We start from the raw sequence: 14,899 nt of genomic DNA, 5'->3' as shown, positions 1-14,899 counted from the left end.
AATGGCACAGCCAGCAGCAGCGAATGGCACAGCCAGGAGCAGCCAATGGCACAGCCAGCAGCAGCCAATGGCACAGCCAGGAGCAGCCAATGGCACAGCCAGCAGCAGCCAATGGCACAGCCAGCAGCAGCGAATGGCACAGCCAGGAGCAGCCAATGGCACAGCCAGCAGCAGCCAATGGCACAGCCAGGAGCAGCCAATGGCACAGCCAGCAGCAGCGAATGGCACAGCCAGCAGCAGCCAATGGCACAGCCAGCAGCAGCGAATGGCACAGCCAGCAGCAGCCAATGGCACAGCCAGCAGCAGCCAATGGCACAGCCAGCAGCAGCCAATGGCACAGCCAGCAGCAGGCAATGGCACAGCCAGCAGCAGCCAATGGCACAGCCAGGAGCAGCCAATGGCACAGCCAGCAGCAGCCAATGGCACAGCCAGCAGCAGCGAATGGCACAGCCAGGAGCAGCCAATGGCACAGCCAGGAGCAGCCAACGGCACAGCCAGGAGCAGCCAATGGCACAGCCAGCAGCAGCGAATGGCACAGCCAGCAGCAGCCAATGGCACAGCCAGCAGCAGCCAATGGCACAGCCAGGAGCAGCCAATGGCACAGCCAGCAGCAGCGAATGGCACAGCCAGCAGCAGCCAATGGCACAGCGAGGAGCAGCCAATGGCACAGCCAGCAGCAGCCAATGGCACAGCCAGCAGCAGCCAATGGCACAGCCAGCAGCAGCCAATGGCACAGCCAGCAGCAGCCAATGGCACAGCCAGCAGCAGCCAATGGCACAGCCAGCAGCAGCGCAAAGAGGCCTCCACCAGCCCAGGAAGAGCCCGAAGCGCTTGCAGGGATGAAAGTCACTGAGATCCTCCTCGGGAGCGGGGGGAGGAGAGCGAAACAACGGAGAGAGAAACACCTCCCAGAGCGCAGCCTGGGGAGGGGCTGAGCAGCCTGCCACGGCCCGGGCAGCTGAGGCACCCAAACCACCGCCCCTGGAAGCAGAAGTGCCTGCGGCCGCACGCCGGCTCCGGACACGGCAGCAGCACCACCGAGCACCGATCCTGCCCAGGCACCGCCCCACGGCAGCAGGAAAAGCCTCAGCTGGCAAGCACAGCACCCCTGCAGCGCAGGGATGGGGCAGCACCTCGGGGGCAGCACCTCGGGGGCAGCACCTCGGGGGCAGCACCCCTGGCAGCGCAGGGATGGGGCAGCACCTCGGGGGCAGCACCTCGGGGGGCAGCACCCCTGGCAGCGCAGGGATGGGGCAGCACCTCGGGGGCAGCACCTCGGGGGGCAGCACCCCTGGCAGCGCAGGGATGGGGCAGCACCTCGGGGGGCAGCACCTCGGGGGCAGCACCCCTGGCAGCGCAGGGATGGGGCAGCACCTCGGGGGCAGCACCTCGGGGGGCAGCACCCCTGCAGCGCAGGGATGGGGCAGCACCTCGGGGGGCAGCACCTCGGGGGCAGCACCCCTGCAGCGCAGGGATGGGGCAGCACCTCGGGGGGCAGCACCTCGGGGGCAGCACCTCGGGGGGCAGCACCCCTGCAGCGCAGGGGATGGGGGCAGCACCTCGGCAGCACCTCGGGGAGGCAGCACCTCGGGGAGGCAGCACCTTGAGGGGCAGCAGCTCGGCGGCACCTTGGCAGCACTCCCACACCAACAGGACACCAACAGAGGTGGTGGAGCCCTGGGTTTCAGTGTGCTTTTCATCAGCCCGATGGCGAGGCTGGTCTCCTAGAACCACGAGGTGAAAGAGGAGGAAGCTGTTGGTAACCCTCTGGTTATGTCCAGGTGGTTCTCGTGTGGTTCATGGACTGTAAATCATAGAACCACAGAGCTGCCAGGGCTGGAAGGGAGCTCAAGGCTCAGCCAGCTCCAACCCCCTGCCATGGGCAGGGACAGCTCACACCACAGCAGGTTGCTCACAGCCACCTCCAGCCTGGCTGCAAACACCTCCAGGCAGGAGGCTTCCACCACCTCCCTGGGCAGCCTGTGCCAGGCTCTCACCACCCTCCTGGGCAACAACTTCTTCCTCACAGCCAATCTCCATCTCCCCACTTCTAGTTCTGCTCCATCCCCCCCACTCCTATCCCTCCCTGACACCCTCACAAGTCCCTCCCCAGCTTTCCTGCAGCCCCCTGCAGCTCCTGGAAGGCCACAATGAGGTCTCCTGGGAGCCTTCTCCTCTCCAGCCTGCACAACCCCAACTCCCTCAGGCTGTGCTCACAGCAGAGCAGCTCCAGCCCTCTGCTCCTCCTCCTGGCACTGCTCTGGACACCTTCCAGCACCTCCAGACCCTTCCTGGCACAGAGGCTCCAGAACTGGCCCCAGAGCTGCAGCTGTGGGCTCAGCAGAGTGGAGCAGAGGGGCAGAATCCCCTCCCTGCCCTGCTGGCCACACTTCTCCTGCTGCAGCCCAGGCTCTGCTTGGCTCTCTGGGCTGCAAGTGCTCACTGCTGGCTCCTGCTGAGCTTCTCCTCCCCCAGCACCCCCAGCTCCTTTTCCCCAGGGCTGCTCTCCAGCCAGTCCCTGCCCAGCCTGTGTGGGTGCCTGGGGCTGGCAGCAGCTCGCAGTGATGCTGAGCTCTCCCCCAGCAGGAGGGAGAGCATCTGAGTGCACATCCAAGCATCAGCAAATGTGTCTGGTAGGGAGAAGTTTCACTTACCAAGATGAAGAGACAACCAGAGGCAAGCTTTGTGTGCTCAGGGATAGTGGAAAACACGGACAAGATCAAGCAACCAAAGACAAGCAGGAAACTGGAAGAGAAAGCACAGGAACACTTGTTAACGGTGCCCAGGACCCCGGGGCCCCACTCCCTGCTCTGATCCCACTTCAGCAGCAGCAGCAGAAGCCGAGGCACTCAGCCCACCCCCTCCTGAGCAGCACTGCCAGCACCCAGCAGGGCAAACACAGGGAGCAGCCTTCCCTTGAGGGATGGTGCAGCACTCACAGCCCTGCCTCGGGTGCCACAGACCTCACCCAGCCTGGACACCCTCAGGGGCTGTAGGAGGAGCTCCCCCCTGGGAGAGCTTCCTCCCCTGCCTGACAAACCATTCCCTCCACAGCTGACCTCAGAGGGAGCCACAGCACTGTTTCACTTGGAGAAGGCCTCCAGGATCACCCAGCCCAAGCACCACTGCCAGCAGCACTGCCAGCAGACCCTGGCCCCAGGTGCCATGGCCACAGGGGTCTGGAGCACCACCAGCCATGGGGACTCCCCCACCTCCCTGGGCAGCCTCTGCCAGGCCCTGGCCTCTCATGCTTTGAAGAGCTTTTTCCTGAGGTCCTGAGGTCCAACCCAAAGCTCCCCCAGCATGGTTTCAGGCCATTCCCTCTAGTTCTATCACCTGACACTAGGGAGAGGAGACCAACATCCACCTCAGCCCAGCCTCCCTTCAGGGAGCTTTAGAGAGCAATGAGGTGAGGCAGAAATTCTGCCCAGACAGAGCTTGGCCCTTGGGATGTGCTGCCCAGGGAGGTGGTGGAGTCCCCATCCCTGGAGGTGTTTAACCAGAGCCTGGCTGAGGCCCTTGGTGCCCTGGCTGAGTTGGTTAGGTGGTGCTGGGGGGAGGTTGGACTGGATGAGCTCTGAGGTCTTTTCCAGCCTGGTTCATTCTGTAATCTCCCTTCAGCCTCCTCTCTTCTCCAGGCTGAACAGCCCAGCTCCCTCAGCTGCTCCTGCTCTCCACACCCTTCCCCAGCCTGGCTGCCCTTCTCTGGCCACCTCCAGCCCCTCAGTGTCTATCTTCTGTCTAAGCTTATCAGAGATCAAAGAGATTTGGAGAAAACCTGGCCCAGGCTGCCCAGGGAGGTGGTGGCAGCCTCCTGCCTGGAGGTGTTTGCAGCCAGGCTGGAGGTGGCTGTGAGCAACCTGCTGTGGTGTGAGGTGTCCCTGCCCATGGCAGGGGGCTGGGGCTGGCTGAGCCCTGAGCTCCCTCCCAGCCCTGGCAGTTCCATGATTCTATGTCCCTGCTCACTGCAGGGGGTTGGAGCAGGTGACCTTTGGAAGTCCCTTCCTACCCAACCCACTCAAAGATCCCATGACTGTAAGGCAAAGGGCAGCTCTGGCACCTGCCATGGGGGAGTCTAACTTCCAGACCAAAGGACAGGGATCAGCACATGATGAGGGCACTGAGTCAGTCATCAGCAAATGTGCAGCTGGCACCAAGCTGGGGGCAGATGTTGGTCAGTCAGAGGGCAGAAGGGCTCTGCAGAGGGACCTTGCCAGGCTGAACAGCTGGGCAGAGGCCAACAGGATGGCATTCAACAAGTCCAAGTGCCAGGGGCTGCACTTTGGCCACAACAACCCCAGGCAGAGCTACAGGCTGGGGTCAGAGCTGCCAAACAGAGAGGGACCTGGGGGTGCTGGTTGATGGCAGGCTGAACAGGAGCCAGCAGTGTGCCCAGGGGGCCAAGAGGGCCAATGGCATCCTGGCCTGCATCAGGAACAGTGTGGCCAGCAGGAGCAGGGAGCTCATCCTGCCCTGTGCTCAGCACTGCTCAGGCCACACCTGGAGTCCTGTGTCCAGCTCTGGGCCCCTCAGGTTAGGAAGGAGGTTGAGCTGCTGGAAGGTGTCCAGAGAAGGGCAACACAGCTGGGGAGGGGTCTGGGGCACAGCCCTGTGAGGAGAGGCTGAGGGAGCTGGGGTTGCTTAGCCTGGAGAAGAGGAGGCTCAGGGGAGACCTTCTTGCTCTCTGCAACTCCCTGAAGGGAGGTTGTAGCCAGGTGGGGGTTGGTCTCTTCTCCCAGGCAGCCAGCACCAGAACAAGAGGACACAGTCTCAGGCTGTGCCAGGGGAGGTTCAGGCTGGAGGTGAGGAGAAAGTTCTTTCAAGACAGAGAGATTGGCCCTGGGGATGTGCTGCCCAGGGAGGTGGTGGAGTCACCATCCCTGGAGGTGTTCCAGAGGGGATTGGATGTGGCACTTGGTGCCATGGTCTGGCCATGAGGTCTGTGGTGACAGCTTGGACTGGATGATCTCTGAGGTCTCTCCCAGCCTTGGTGACTCTGTGGTGTATGTCTAAAGGCTTCAAAGAGGACTCACTCAAGTGACAGAAATCCACCTGGAAGGAGTTTTGCTCTCCTTTCCCCAACCCAACAAAGCAGAACCAAACCAATCCCCCAGCCCATCCTGCCCCAGACACAACCCCTTCCACAGTCACATCCTGCTGGCAGGGGCAGGGGTCTCTCCTCACTGAGACATCCAGGGGCATGAGAAGTGCCTAAGAGTGGCTGTCAAAGGCTGCAGATTCCTCCTGCTGCACTGACCTGGCTCTGAAGGGGTTCAAGAGGTATTTCTGTCACTTCCTTTGGGTTTGGGTGTCACAAGTGGCTCCTGTCCAGATGTATTCCAGGAACAACAGCTAACCTGGGCCCCACCTGTACTGGGCCTGGAGCTTGCACTTGGAAGAGAGCTCTGAGAGCACAATTCCAGACAGCAGACACAGCAGGGAGGAAGCAAACTGCCTGCTGCCATGCCACAGCTGCACAGCACAGAGAAGGCAAAGGACTTGCCTGGGGCTACACAGAATTCCTTGGAAGGGGAATAAACCTGAGCCTGTTAGGTGCTCTCCCAGCCCTCCCACCACAAAGCCACCCCAGGACAGGAAGCATCTGGAGGTGCTGGAAGCAGAGCCAGCAGGGCAGGGAGGGGATTCTGCCCCTCTGCTCCACTCTGCTGAGACCACAGCTGCAGCTCTGGGGCCAGCTCTGGAGCCTCTGTGCCAGGAAGGGTCTGGAGGGGCTGGAAGGTGTCCAGAGCAGGGCCAGGAGGAGGAGCAGAGGGCTGGAGCTGCTCTGCTGTGAGCACAGACTGAGGGAGTTGGGGCTGTGCAGGCTGGAGAGGAGAAGGCTCCCAGGAGACCTCATTGTGGCCTTCCAGGAGCTGCAGGGGGCTGCAGGAAAGCTGGGGAGGGACTTGTGAGGGTGTGAGGGAGGGACAGGAGTGGGGGGGATGGAGCAGAGCTAGAAGTGGGGAGATGGAGATTGGCTGTGAGGAAGAAGTTGTTCCCCAGGAGGGTGGTGAGAGCCTGGCACAGGCTGCCCAGGGAGGTGGTGGAAGCCTCCTGCCTGGAGGTGTTTGCAGCCAGGCTGGAGGTGGCTGTGAGCAACCTGCTGTGGTGTGAGGTGTCCCTGCCCATGGCAGGGGGCTGGAGCTGGCTGAGCCTTGGGGTCCCTTCCAGCCCAACTCATTCTGTGCTTGATGCTGAACAGAAGTCTGCTGCTCCAGGTAGGGAGTGGCAGAGAGCAGACCCCAGAGCAGCTCTGTTTGGCCTGGGGGCTCAGCCAGGACTGGAAGTGAAAATCATAGAATCACAGGGACATGCAGGCTGCAAGAGACCCTCAGGGGAGTGCTGGCAGTGTCACTGTGCCAGGCTGGAGCCCAAGCCTGAGCTGCTCAGCCTGGCTGCAGAGCTGGGGGAGTGCTGGGGCAGCTGCCCTGAGCTGACCTCAGTGCTGCTTAGCCTGCACTTTGTCACAGCTCAGCCTGGCTGCTCCAAAGCTGACCTTGGCAGGCTGAGCTGAGCTGCAGGCTGAGCTGAGCTGAGCTGCAGGCTGAGCTGAGCTGTGCTGCAGGCTGAGCTGAGCTGCAGGCTGAGCTGAGCTGCAGGCTGAGCTGTGCTGCAGGCTGAGCTGTGCTGCAGGCTGAGCTGTGCTGCAGGCTGAGCTGAGCTGCAGGCTGAGCTGAGCTGTGCTGCAGGCTGAGTTGTGCTGCAGGCTGAGCTGTGCTGCAGGCTGAGCTGTGCTGCAGGCTGAGCTGTGCTGTGCTGCAGGCTGAGCTGTGCTGCAGGCTGAGCTGTGCTGCAGGCTGAGCTGTGCTGCAGGCTGAGCTGTGCTGTGCTGCAGGCTGAGCTGTGCTGCAGGCTGAGCTGAGCTGCAGGCTGAGCTGAGCTGCAGGCTGAGCTGTGCTGCAGGCTGAGCTGAGCTGTGCTGCAGGCTGAGCTGTGCTGCAGGCTGAGCTGTGCTGCAGGCTGAGCTGAGCTGCAGGCTCACCTGCACAGACTCACAGCAGCAGCCAGGCTGGGAGAGAGCCTGAGGGTCCCCAAGGCCAACCATCAGCCCTGCTCTGCAAGGCTCAGCCCTAAACCACAGCCCCAAGCCCCACAGCCAAACCACCTTCAAACACAGCCAGCCCTGGGCACTCCACCACCTCCCTGCCCAGCACATCCCAAGCCCTGAGCACTCTTGTGCCTAAGCTCCACTCTCAACCTCCCCAGGGGCAGCTTGAGGCTCTGCCCTCTTCTTCTCTCACTAATGCCCTGGGAGCAGAGAGCAGCAGCAGCCTCTGCACAGCCTCCTTGCAGGGAGCTGCAGAGAGCTGGCAGCTAGGAGAAGCAAGAGAACATTTCTGCAGGTCCTGTGGTACCTCCCTTAAAAAGCAATCTTCCCAAGGCCTCTGTGAGGCAGACAGAGCACTGCTGACATGGTGGAACAGAACACAGTTTAGCAGCTCTGATAGTGCAGGCCATGTGGATTAAATTTTCCATCATCTGTAGTCTCCCTGAGACTTGTTTATGCAGGAGCATGAGGTACAGCCAAGGCTGTGGTGATTTGTTAGCCAGGTCTGACACAGGCTGCACCAAAGCCTCAGCAATTTCCCCTCAGGATTTTCCTTTTTAGTTTCTTCCCCCCCCCCCCCCCCCCCACTCAGGACCTGCACTTCAGCCTCTCCCTCCAGGGGAAGAGTGCAACACCTTAAGGGCTTGGTACAGCTCTGCCCTCTGCCCACACAGCCACAGCCAGGCTGGGAGAGAGCCTGAGGGTCCCCAAGGCCAACCACCAGCCCTGCTCTGCAAGGCTCAGCCCTAAACCACAGCCCCAAGCCCCACAGCCAAACCACCTTCAAACACAGCCAGCCCTGGGCACTCCACCACCTCCCTGCCCAGCACATCCCAAGCCCTGAGCACTCTTGTGCCTAAGCTCCACTCTCAACCTCCCCAGGGGCAGCTTGAGGCTCTGCCCTCTTCTTCTCTCACTAATGCCCTGGGAGCAGAGAGCAGCAGCAGCCTCTGCACAGCCTCCTTGCAGGGAGCTGCAGGCAGCCAGGAGCTCTCCCCTCAGCCTCCTCTCTTGCCCACTAACCATCCCCAGCTCCTTCAGCCTCTCTCCAGCACATTGCTTCTCCAGGCCCTTCCCAGCTTCCTTGCCCTCCTCTGCCCTGGCTCCAGCACCTCCACAGCTCTCTGGCACTCAGCTGCCCAGAGCTGGACACAAGGCTCCAGGTGTGGGCTGCCCAGAGCTGAGTGCCAGGGGACAATCCCCTCCCTGCTGCTGCTGGACACAGCATTGCTGAGCCCAGCCAGGGTGGGACTATGGACTGTGTGCTCCTGGATGTCAGGGTATTGAGCAGAAAACACATGAGTGGACTTCAGTCCATACCCAAGTGCTAGCAGAGAAGCTGCCTAGAAGATGAGCTGCAATTTATCATCAGTGAGAACAGCTGAGCATTGGTTTGCATCTGGACTGAAGGCCAGGACAGAGGCAAAGCCTCCTGGAAATGCAATCACTCAGATCCAGGTTCCTGCTTGGCATCTGAGAGATTAGCACTAGTGGAAAGGTTTCAGACCAAGACATCTGAGGGGAGGCTGCTGGCAAAGGCCTGCAGGGCCAGCAGCAGGGCCAAGGGCTGCAGAGCAGAGCAGAGCAGCTTGAGCTTGGAGGTGAGGAAGAAGTTGTGCAGCAGGAGGCTGGTGGAAGCCTGGCCCAGGTTGCCCAGGGAGGTGGTTGAGGCTCCCTGCCTGGAGCTGTTGAAGGGGAGGCTGGAGAGGGCTGTGGGCAAGCTGCTGGAGTTGGGGCTGTCCCTGCTGGGGGCAGAGGCCTTGGGCTGAGCTCTGCAGCTCCCTCCCAGCCCAGCCCATTCCATGCAGCCCCAGAGGACAGAGCCAGGTTGAGAGTCTGGCAGGAGTGCATTTTCCCTTGGATCAGTCCCCACTCTCTTTCCCTCTCCTCTCTTTCTCTCTCCTCTCTTTCTCTCTCCTCTTTTCTCCAGTCAGGACATCACAGGGCAGATTTTGCCCTGGCTTCTGACTCTTTTGTCAGTGGTTTTGGGTCAGGCATGGTGAGGAGTACAGGAGCTGTGCAGGGGAAGGGCCCAGGGCAGGGCAGGCTGCAGGGAGGAGCAGGAGGAACTCCTCTCCATCACACACCTGAAGAGGGCCTGTGAGGGTCCCCTGGCTGGGTCTGTGATGTGGTTTAATCCCTCCAGAGAGGTGAGCACAGCCACACACCCTCCCATTACAGCTCTCTAGACTGCAGGGTAGCACAGCCAGTGTGGCAGCAATGTTCACCTTCATGATATAGGCTCCAGGGAGACCTCAGAGCAGCTTCCAGAACCTGCAGAGACTACAAGGAAGCCAGGAAGGGACTTCATAAAAGGGCTTGGAGTGAAAGGATGAGAGGGGAGGGACTGAAGCTTGAGGAGGGCAGATTGGGAGCAGCGAGGAGGCAGAAGCTTGATGACCTCTGAGGTCTTCTCCAACCTTATTGATTCATTCATTCCATGACATTCTCTGCAGGGAGGGTGTGCAGACTCTGGCACAGGCTGCCCAGGGCTGCTGGGGAGGTTCCCTCCCTGGAGGTGTTCAAGGATGAGGCCTGGAGCAGCCTGGGCTGCTGGAGGGGTCCCTGCCCATGGCAGGGTTGGAGCTGGATGAGCTCTAAGGTCCCTTCCCACCCACCCCACCCTGTGCACCACTCCATGGGACACTCAGCTTGCTGTGAGGATCGCAGTGCATTTGCTGCCCCTCAATGCTACTGAATCTCACAGGCAGAGCAAATGGCCTCAGGGGGCACCAAGGGAGATTGAGGTTGGAGCTTACAAGAAACTTCTGGCCCAAAAGGATTCTCCACCAGTGGAACAGACTGCCCAGGGAGGTGGCTGGCTCCCCATGCCTGCAGGCATTGAACAGGTGCAGAGCTGTGGGGCTCAGGGCCTTGGTTTTGCTCAGCCTTGGGGCAGTTACAGAATGGTTGGGGGTCAATGATCAGAGAACCACAGAGCTGCCAGGGCTGGAAGGGACCCAAGGCTCAGCCAGCCCCAACCCCCTGCCATGGGCAGGGACACCTCACACCACAGCAGGTTGCTCACAGCCACATCCAGCCTGGCTGCAAACACCTCCAGGCAGGAGGCTTCCACCACCTCCCTGGGCAGCCTGTGCCAGGCTCTCACCACCCTCATGGGGAGCAACTTCTTCCTCACAGCCAATCTCAATCTCCCCACTTCTAGTTCTGCTCCATCCCCCCCAGTCCTATCCCTCCCTCACACCCTCACAAGTCCCTCCCCAGCTTTCCTGCAGCCCCCTGCAGATCCTGGAAGGCCACAATGAGGTCTCCTGGGAGCCTTCTCCTCTCCAGCCTGCACAACCCCAACTCCCTCAGTCTGTCCTCACAGCAGAGCAGCTCCAGCCCTCTGCTCCTCCTCCTGGCCCTGCTCTGGACACCTTCCAGCACCTCCAGACCCTTCCTGGCACAGAGGCTCCAGAGCTGGCCCCAGAGCTGCAGCTGTGGTCTCAGCAGAGTGGAGCAGAGGGGCAGAATCCCCTCCCTGCCCTGCTGGCCACACTTCTGCTGCAGCCCAGGCTCTGCTTGGCTCTCTGGGCTGCAGGTGCTCACTGCTGGCTCCTGCTGAGCTTCTCCTCCCCCAGCACCCCCAGCTCCTTTTCTCCAGGGCTGCTCTCCAGCCAGTCCCTGCCCAGGCTGTGACTCCTTTGCCTCTGTTTCTCAGGCTTTTATCTGATCATCACTGCCATTGGGAGAGGGCTACAGAACTTCTTCTGTGCATCAAACAATCTCTTCTGAAGCCCCACAGCAAAGCCCTGCTGAGCACACCAGCAGTGGGCAAGGGCAGCACCTCACAGAGCCCAGAGTGCCAGGGGCTGGCAGGGAGCTGCAGAGCTCAGCCAGCCCAAGCCCCCTGCCCCAGCAGGGTCACCCACAGCAGCTCACACAGCAACACATCCAGCTGGCCTTGCAAGAGCTCCACACAGGGAGACTCCACAGCCCCCTGGGCAGCCTGCTCCAGGGCTCAGTCACCTCACACTGCAGCAGGGAGTGAGTTCAGAGGATGTAAGCCTTGAAGCTGTCAACCTGCACTCACCTCACTGGCTCAGGCCCAAGCCTCACAGCAGTGGCTGGCAGGGGATGCCAAGGAGATGCCCAGGGAAGGCCCTGGGGGGATGGCACTCTGGTCCCTGCCCAGCATGCTGTGGCTGAAGGGCTTCCCAAGCCTGGAGCTGTGGAGCTGGGCTGCCTCTGCTGCTCTCAGGCTGCCTCAGCACAGCTCTGGAGCCTGTGTGTATTTTCAGCAGGCAAAGCCAAACCTGAGTGATTCACAGAGCTCCCAGGATGAACTTCATGAAGCTGAATCCTTTCACCAGTCTGTCTGAGCCTGCTGCTTCGTGGCTGCAGTGATGCCATGCCTGCCTGGCACTCACAGGGCACTAACTCCCCACTGCTGCCCGGCTGCTCTGCTTCCCCCCACTTCAGGTCACTTCTTGGTGCACAACAAGCATGGATCATTCTGTTTCAGGGACTGGGGGAGACACAGAGAGAAGGGAGCTCTGATTCCCAGGCTGTAATCCAGTGAGTGCTGACCCCAGCCCAGGCCAGGCCAGACAGGCTGTGGCAGCAGTGCTGAGTGCTGCTGGCTGGGTTTAGTGACTCACTGTGGGGAGATGGCTCTGGAATCATCTTGGTCTGCCTGCTTCAGCAGCTCCATGCCTGCAGACAGCTTGCACTCTGAGCTGAGCTGGGCCAATGCATGCATGTGACTGTTCTTGTTGGCCTTGGGGAGCCTTAGGCTCTCTCCCAGCCTGAGTGCTGCTGTGAGTCTGTGCAGGTGAGCCTGCAGCTCAGCTCAGCTCAGCCTGCAGCTCAGCTCAGCCTGCCAAGGTCAGCTCAGCCTGCAGCACAGCTCAGCCTGCAGCACAGCTCAGCCTGCAGCTCAGCTCAGCCTGCAGCACAGCACAGCTCAGCCTGCAGCACAGCTCAGCTCAGCCTGCAGCTCAGCTCAGCCTGCAGCACAGCTCAGCCTGCAGCACAGCTCAGCCTGCAGCACAGCTCAGCCTGCCAAGGTCAGCTCAGCCTGCAGCACAGCTCAGCCTGCAGCACAGCTCAGCCTGCAGCTCAGCTCAGCCTGCAGCACAGCTCAGCCTGCAGCTCAGCTCAGCCTGCAGCACAGCTCAGCCTGCAGCACAGCTCAGCCTGCAGCTCAGCTCAGCTCAGCCTGCAGCACAGCTCAGCCTGCAGCACAGCTCAGCCTGCAGCACAGCTCAGCCTGCAGCTCAGCTCAGCCTGCAGCACAGCTCAGCCTGCAGCTCAGCTCAGCCTGCAGCTCAGCTCAGCCTGCAGCACAGCTCAGCCTGCAGCACAGCTCAGCCTGCAGCACAGCTCAGCCTGCAGCTCAGCTCAGCCTGCAGCACAGCTCAGCCTGCAGCACAGCTCAGCCTGCAGCACAGCACAGCTCAGCCTGCAGCACAGCTCAGCTCAGCCTGCAGCTCAGCTCAGCCTGCAGCACAGCTCAGCCTGCAGCACAGCTCAGCCTGCAGCTCAGCTCAGCCTGCAGCACAGCACAGCTCAGCCTGCAGCACAGCACAGCTCAGCCTGCAGCACAGCTCAGCCTGCAGCACAGCTCAGCCTGCAGCTCAGCTCAGCTCAGCCTGCAGCACAGCTCAGCCTGCAGCACAGCTCAGCCTGCAGCACAGCTCAGCCTGCAGCTCAGCTCAGCTCAGCCTGCAGCACAGCTCAGCCTGCAGCTCAGCTCAGCCTGCAGCACAGCTCAGCCTGCAGCACAGCTCAGCCTGCAGCTCAGCTCAGCCTGCAGCTCAGCTCAGCCTGCAGCACAGCTCAGCTCAGCCTGCAGCTCAGCTCAGCTCAGCCTGCAGCTCAGCTCAGCCTGCAGCACAGCTCAGCCTGCAGCACAGCTCAGCCTGCAGCACAGCACAGCTCAGCCTGCAGCACAGCTCAGCCTGCAGCTCAGCTCAGCCTGCAGCTCAGCTCAGCCTGCCAAGGTCAGCTTTGGAGCAGCCAGGCTGAGCTGTGACAAAGTGCAGGCTAAGCAGCACCGAGGTCAGCTCAGGGCAGCTGCCCCAGCACTCCCCCAGCTCTGCAGGCAGGCTGAGCAGCTCAGGCTTGGGCTCCAGCCTGGCACAGTGACACTGCCAGCACTCCCCAGGCTGAGTGCAGCCCAGCTGCCTCCAGAGAGTCTCCTGCTGGCTTGTTCAGAGCTGCTGGGGTATTTTTGGTGGGGTTTTGGTGGTTGGTTTGGTCTGGGGTTTTTGGGGATGTGTGAAGTTTTTGGTTTGGTTTGGTTTGGTTTCCAGACAGAAGAGCACAATTTGCAAGAGAGGAGGCAGAAAAACCTTCCCAAAGGAGATGCTACAGAGGAGTCCTGGGGTTTCCCTTCCTCTCCACTCCAAGCAAGGAATTCTTCCTGGCTCTAAGGAAGGGCAATCAGAAGTGAGGATCAGGAAGCCTTTCCTGAATGCCATGGGGCAACAGAAAAGAGGCAGTGGGAGAGGAACTGGGGGGATGCTGAGCAGCAGGGAGAGCAAAGCTCAGGGCTCATGCTGCCCTGACAGCAGTGGGCTCCCCAGAGAGAGCCACAGCTGCCTTGCCACTGGACAAGACCTTCAGGACCACCCAGTCCAACCATTTGCTGCCTCTGCCCCAGCTGCTGCTCAGCCACATCCCTCAGCACCACACCTCTGCCCCTTTGGGACACCTCTAGGAGGAGCATTCAAACACCTCCCTGGGGGAGCCCTGTCTGGATATGTTCTGTGTGCCCTGTGCTGGATTCTCTGCTCCTGCTCTGGCAGGGGGTGGGACTGGGAGCTCTCCAGAGGTCCCTTCCAGCCCTGACAGCCTCTGAGCCTGTGTGATGCTGACACCTGGATCACAGGGACGATGCTGTGATGCCATGAAGGCACACCCCTGCCTTCCCAGCCCTTGCCCCCCTGCCTGCTGAGAGCAGCTGCCTGGGACAGGGTGACTCTGCCCTGTGAGCTGTGACCTGAGCCCAGCTTGCTCTCCACTCCATGAGCACCCTGAATGCTTTGCTCTGGCTCTCTAGACAGCAAAGCTGGCAGAAGCCTGTCCCAGGCTGCTTCTCTTGCAGGAGCAGAGGCCTCAGCTGCTGGCACTGTGCTTCTCTCTGCTGCTGGCACCTCCAGGCCAGGTAGTGCTGCAGTGCCAGCATCCCACAGGCTCAGCCACAGCTGCTCCCTGGGCTGTGGAACACACAGGCCATAGCTGACTGGAAAGCTATAAAAAGAAGGAAGGGAGGGGGGGTAAAAAGGGCCAGAGAGAAAGATGAGAGATTGTGGAACAATAGCCTGGGCAAGCACAAAGCTACTCCAGTGTTTATGGCTGCTCAAGTGCTCCACACACAGCCAAATTTCCATGATGCTCCTGACTGGAGGCCTCGGAAGGGTCATGCCTGCAGCCTTCTGCTATCTGAGGGAAGCAAACAGGAGGAGACCTTTCCCATCACTTACACACAGGCCCTGAGCTAACAGGATCCAGAGAGCAAGGCAATAACAACTGACAGGAGGCATAAACTGCAGGGAGCAGACAGCAGGCTTCCATCAGCTGGGATCCTCAGGCTCACCCTTCCTGGGCAGCCTCAGGGAGCTGCAGTAAGCAGATGTCAGCTGGGGCTGTGCTGCACTGGGGAGCCAGGCATCCAAGCTGCCCTGGGCTCGGTCTGCAGGCTGGGGTGGGTGTGGGCACACAGGGTGAGGGGCAGGCTTGTCCCAGATGCACACCAGCAGAGTGCCACTGGGCAGAAAGAGAAGACCTGGAGAAGAGGAGGCTCAGGGGTGACCTTATCACTCTCTCCAACTCCCTGAAGGGAGGTGGTAGCCAGGTGGGGGTTGGTCTCTTCTCCCAGGCAGCCAGCACCAGAACAAGAGG

At 61.0% G+C, this 14,899-nt stretch overlaps 1 protein-coding gene across 2 annotated transcripts in view; it reads right to left on the bottom strand.

Moving 5' to 3' along the window:
• The window catches only part of KCNQ5 (potassium voltage-gated channel subfamily Q member 5), a 198,744-nt gene that overhangs the window by 80,646 nt on the left and 103,199 nt on the right, over nucleotides 1–14,899 (bottom strand). For both annotated transcript variants that reach the window (XM_068170224.1, XM_068170225.1), the window contains exon 2: nucleotides 2,655–2,745. In XM_068170224.1, the coding sequence (XP_068026325.1) occupies nucleotides 2,655–2,745 (91 nt within the window). The remainder of the gene's footprint in view (nucleotides 1–2,654; nucleotides 2,746–14,899) is intronic.

The sequence above is a fragment of the Melanerpes formicivorus genome, unplaced genomic scaffold, assembly GCF_026170545.1.
Source record: "Melanerpes formicivorus ecotype bairdi unplaced genomic scaffold, bMelFor1.0.p_v2 SCAF_296, whole genome shotgun sequence".
In the NCBI taxonomy this organism is placed as follows: Eukaryota; Metazoa; Chordata; class Aves; order Piciformes; family Picidae; genus Melanerpes; species Melanerpes formicivorus.
This window is presented reverse-complemented; position numbering and strand designations above follow the sequence as displayed.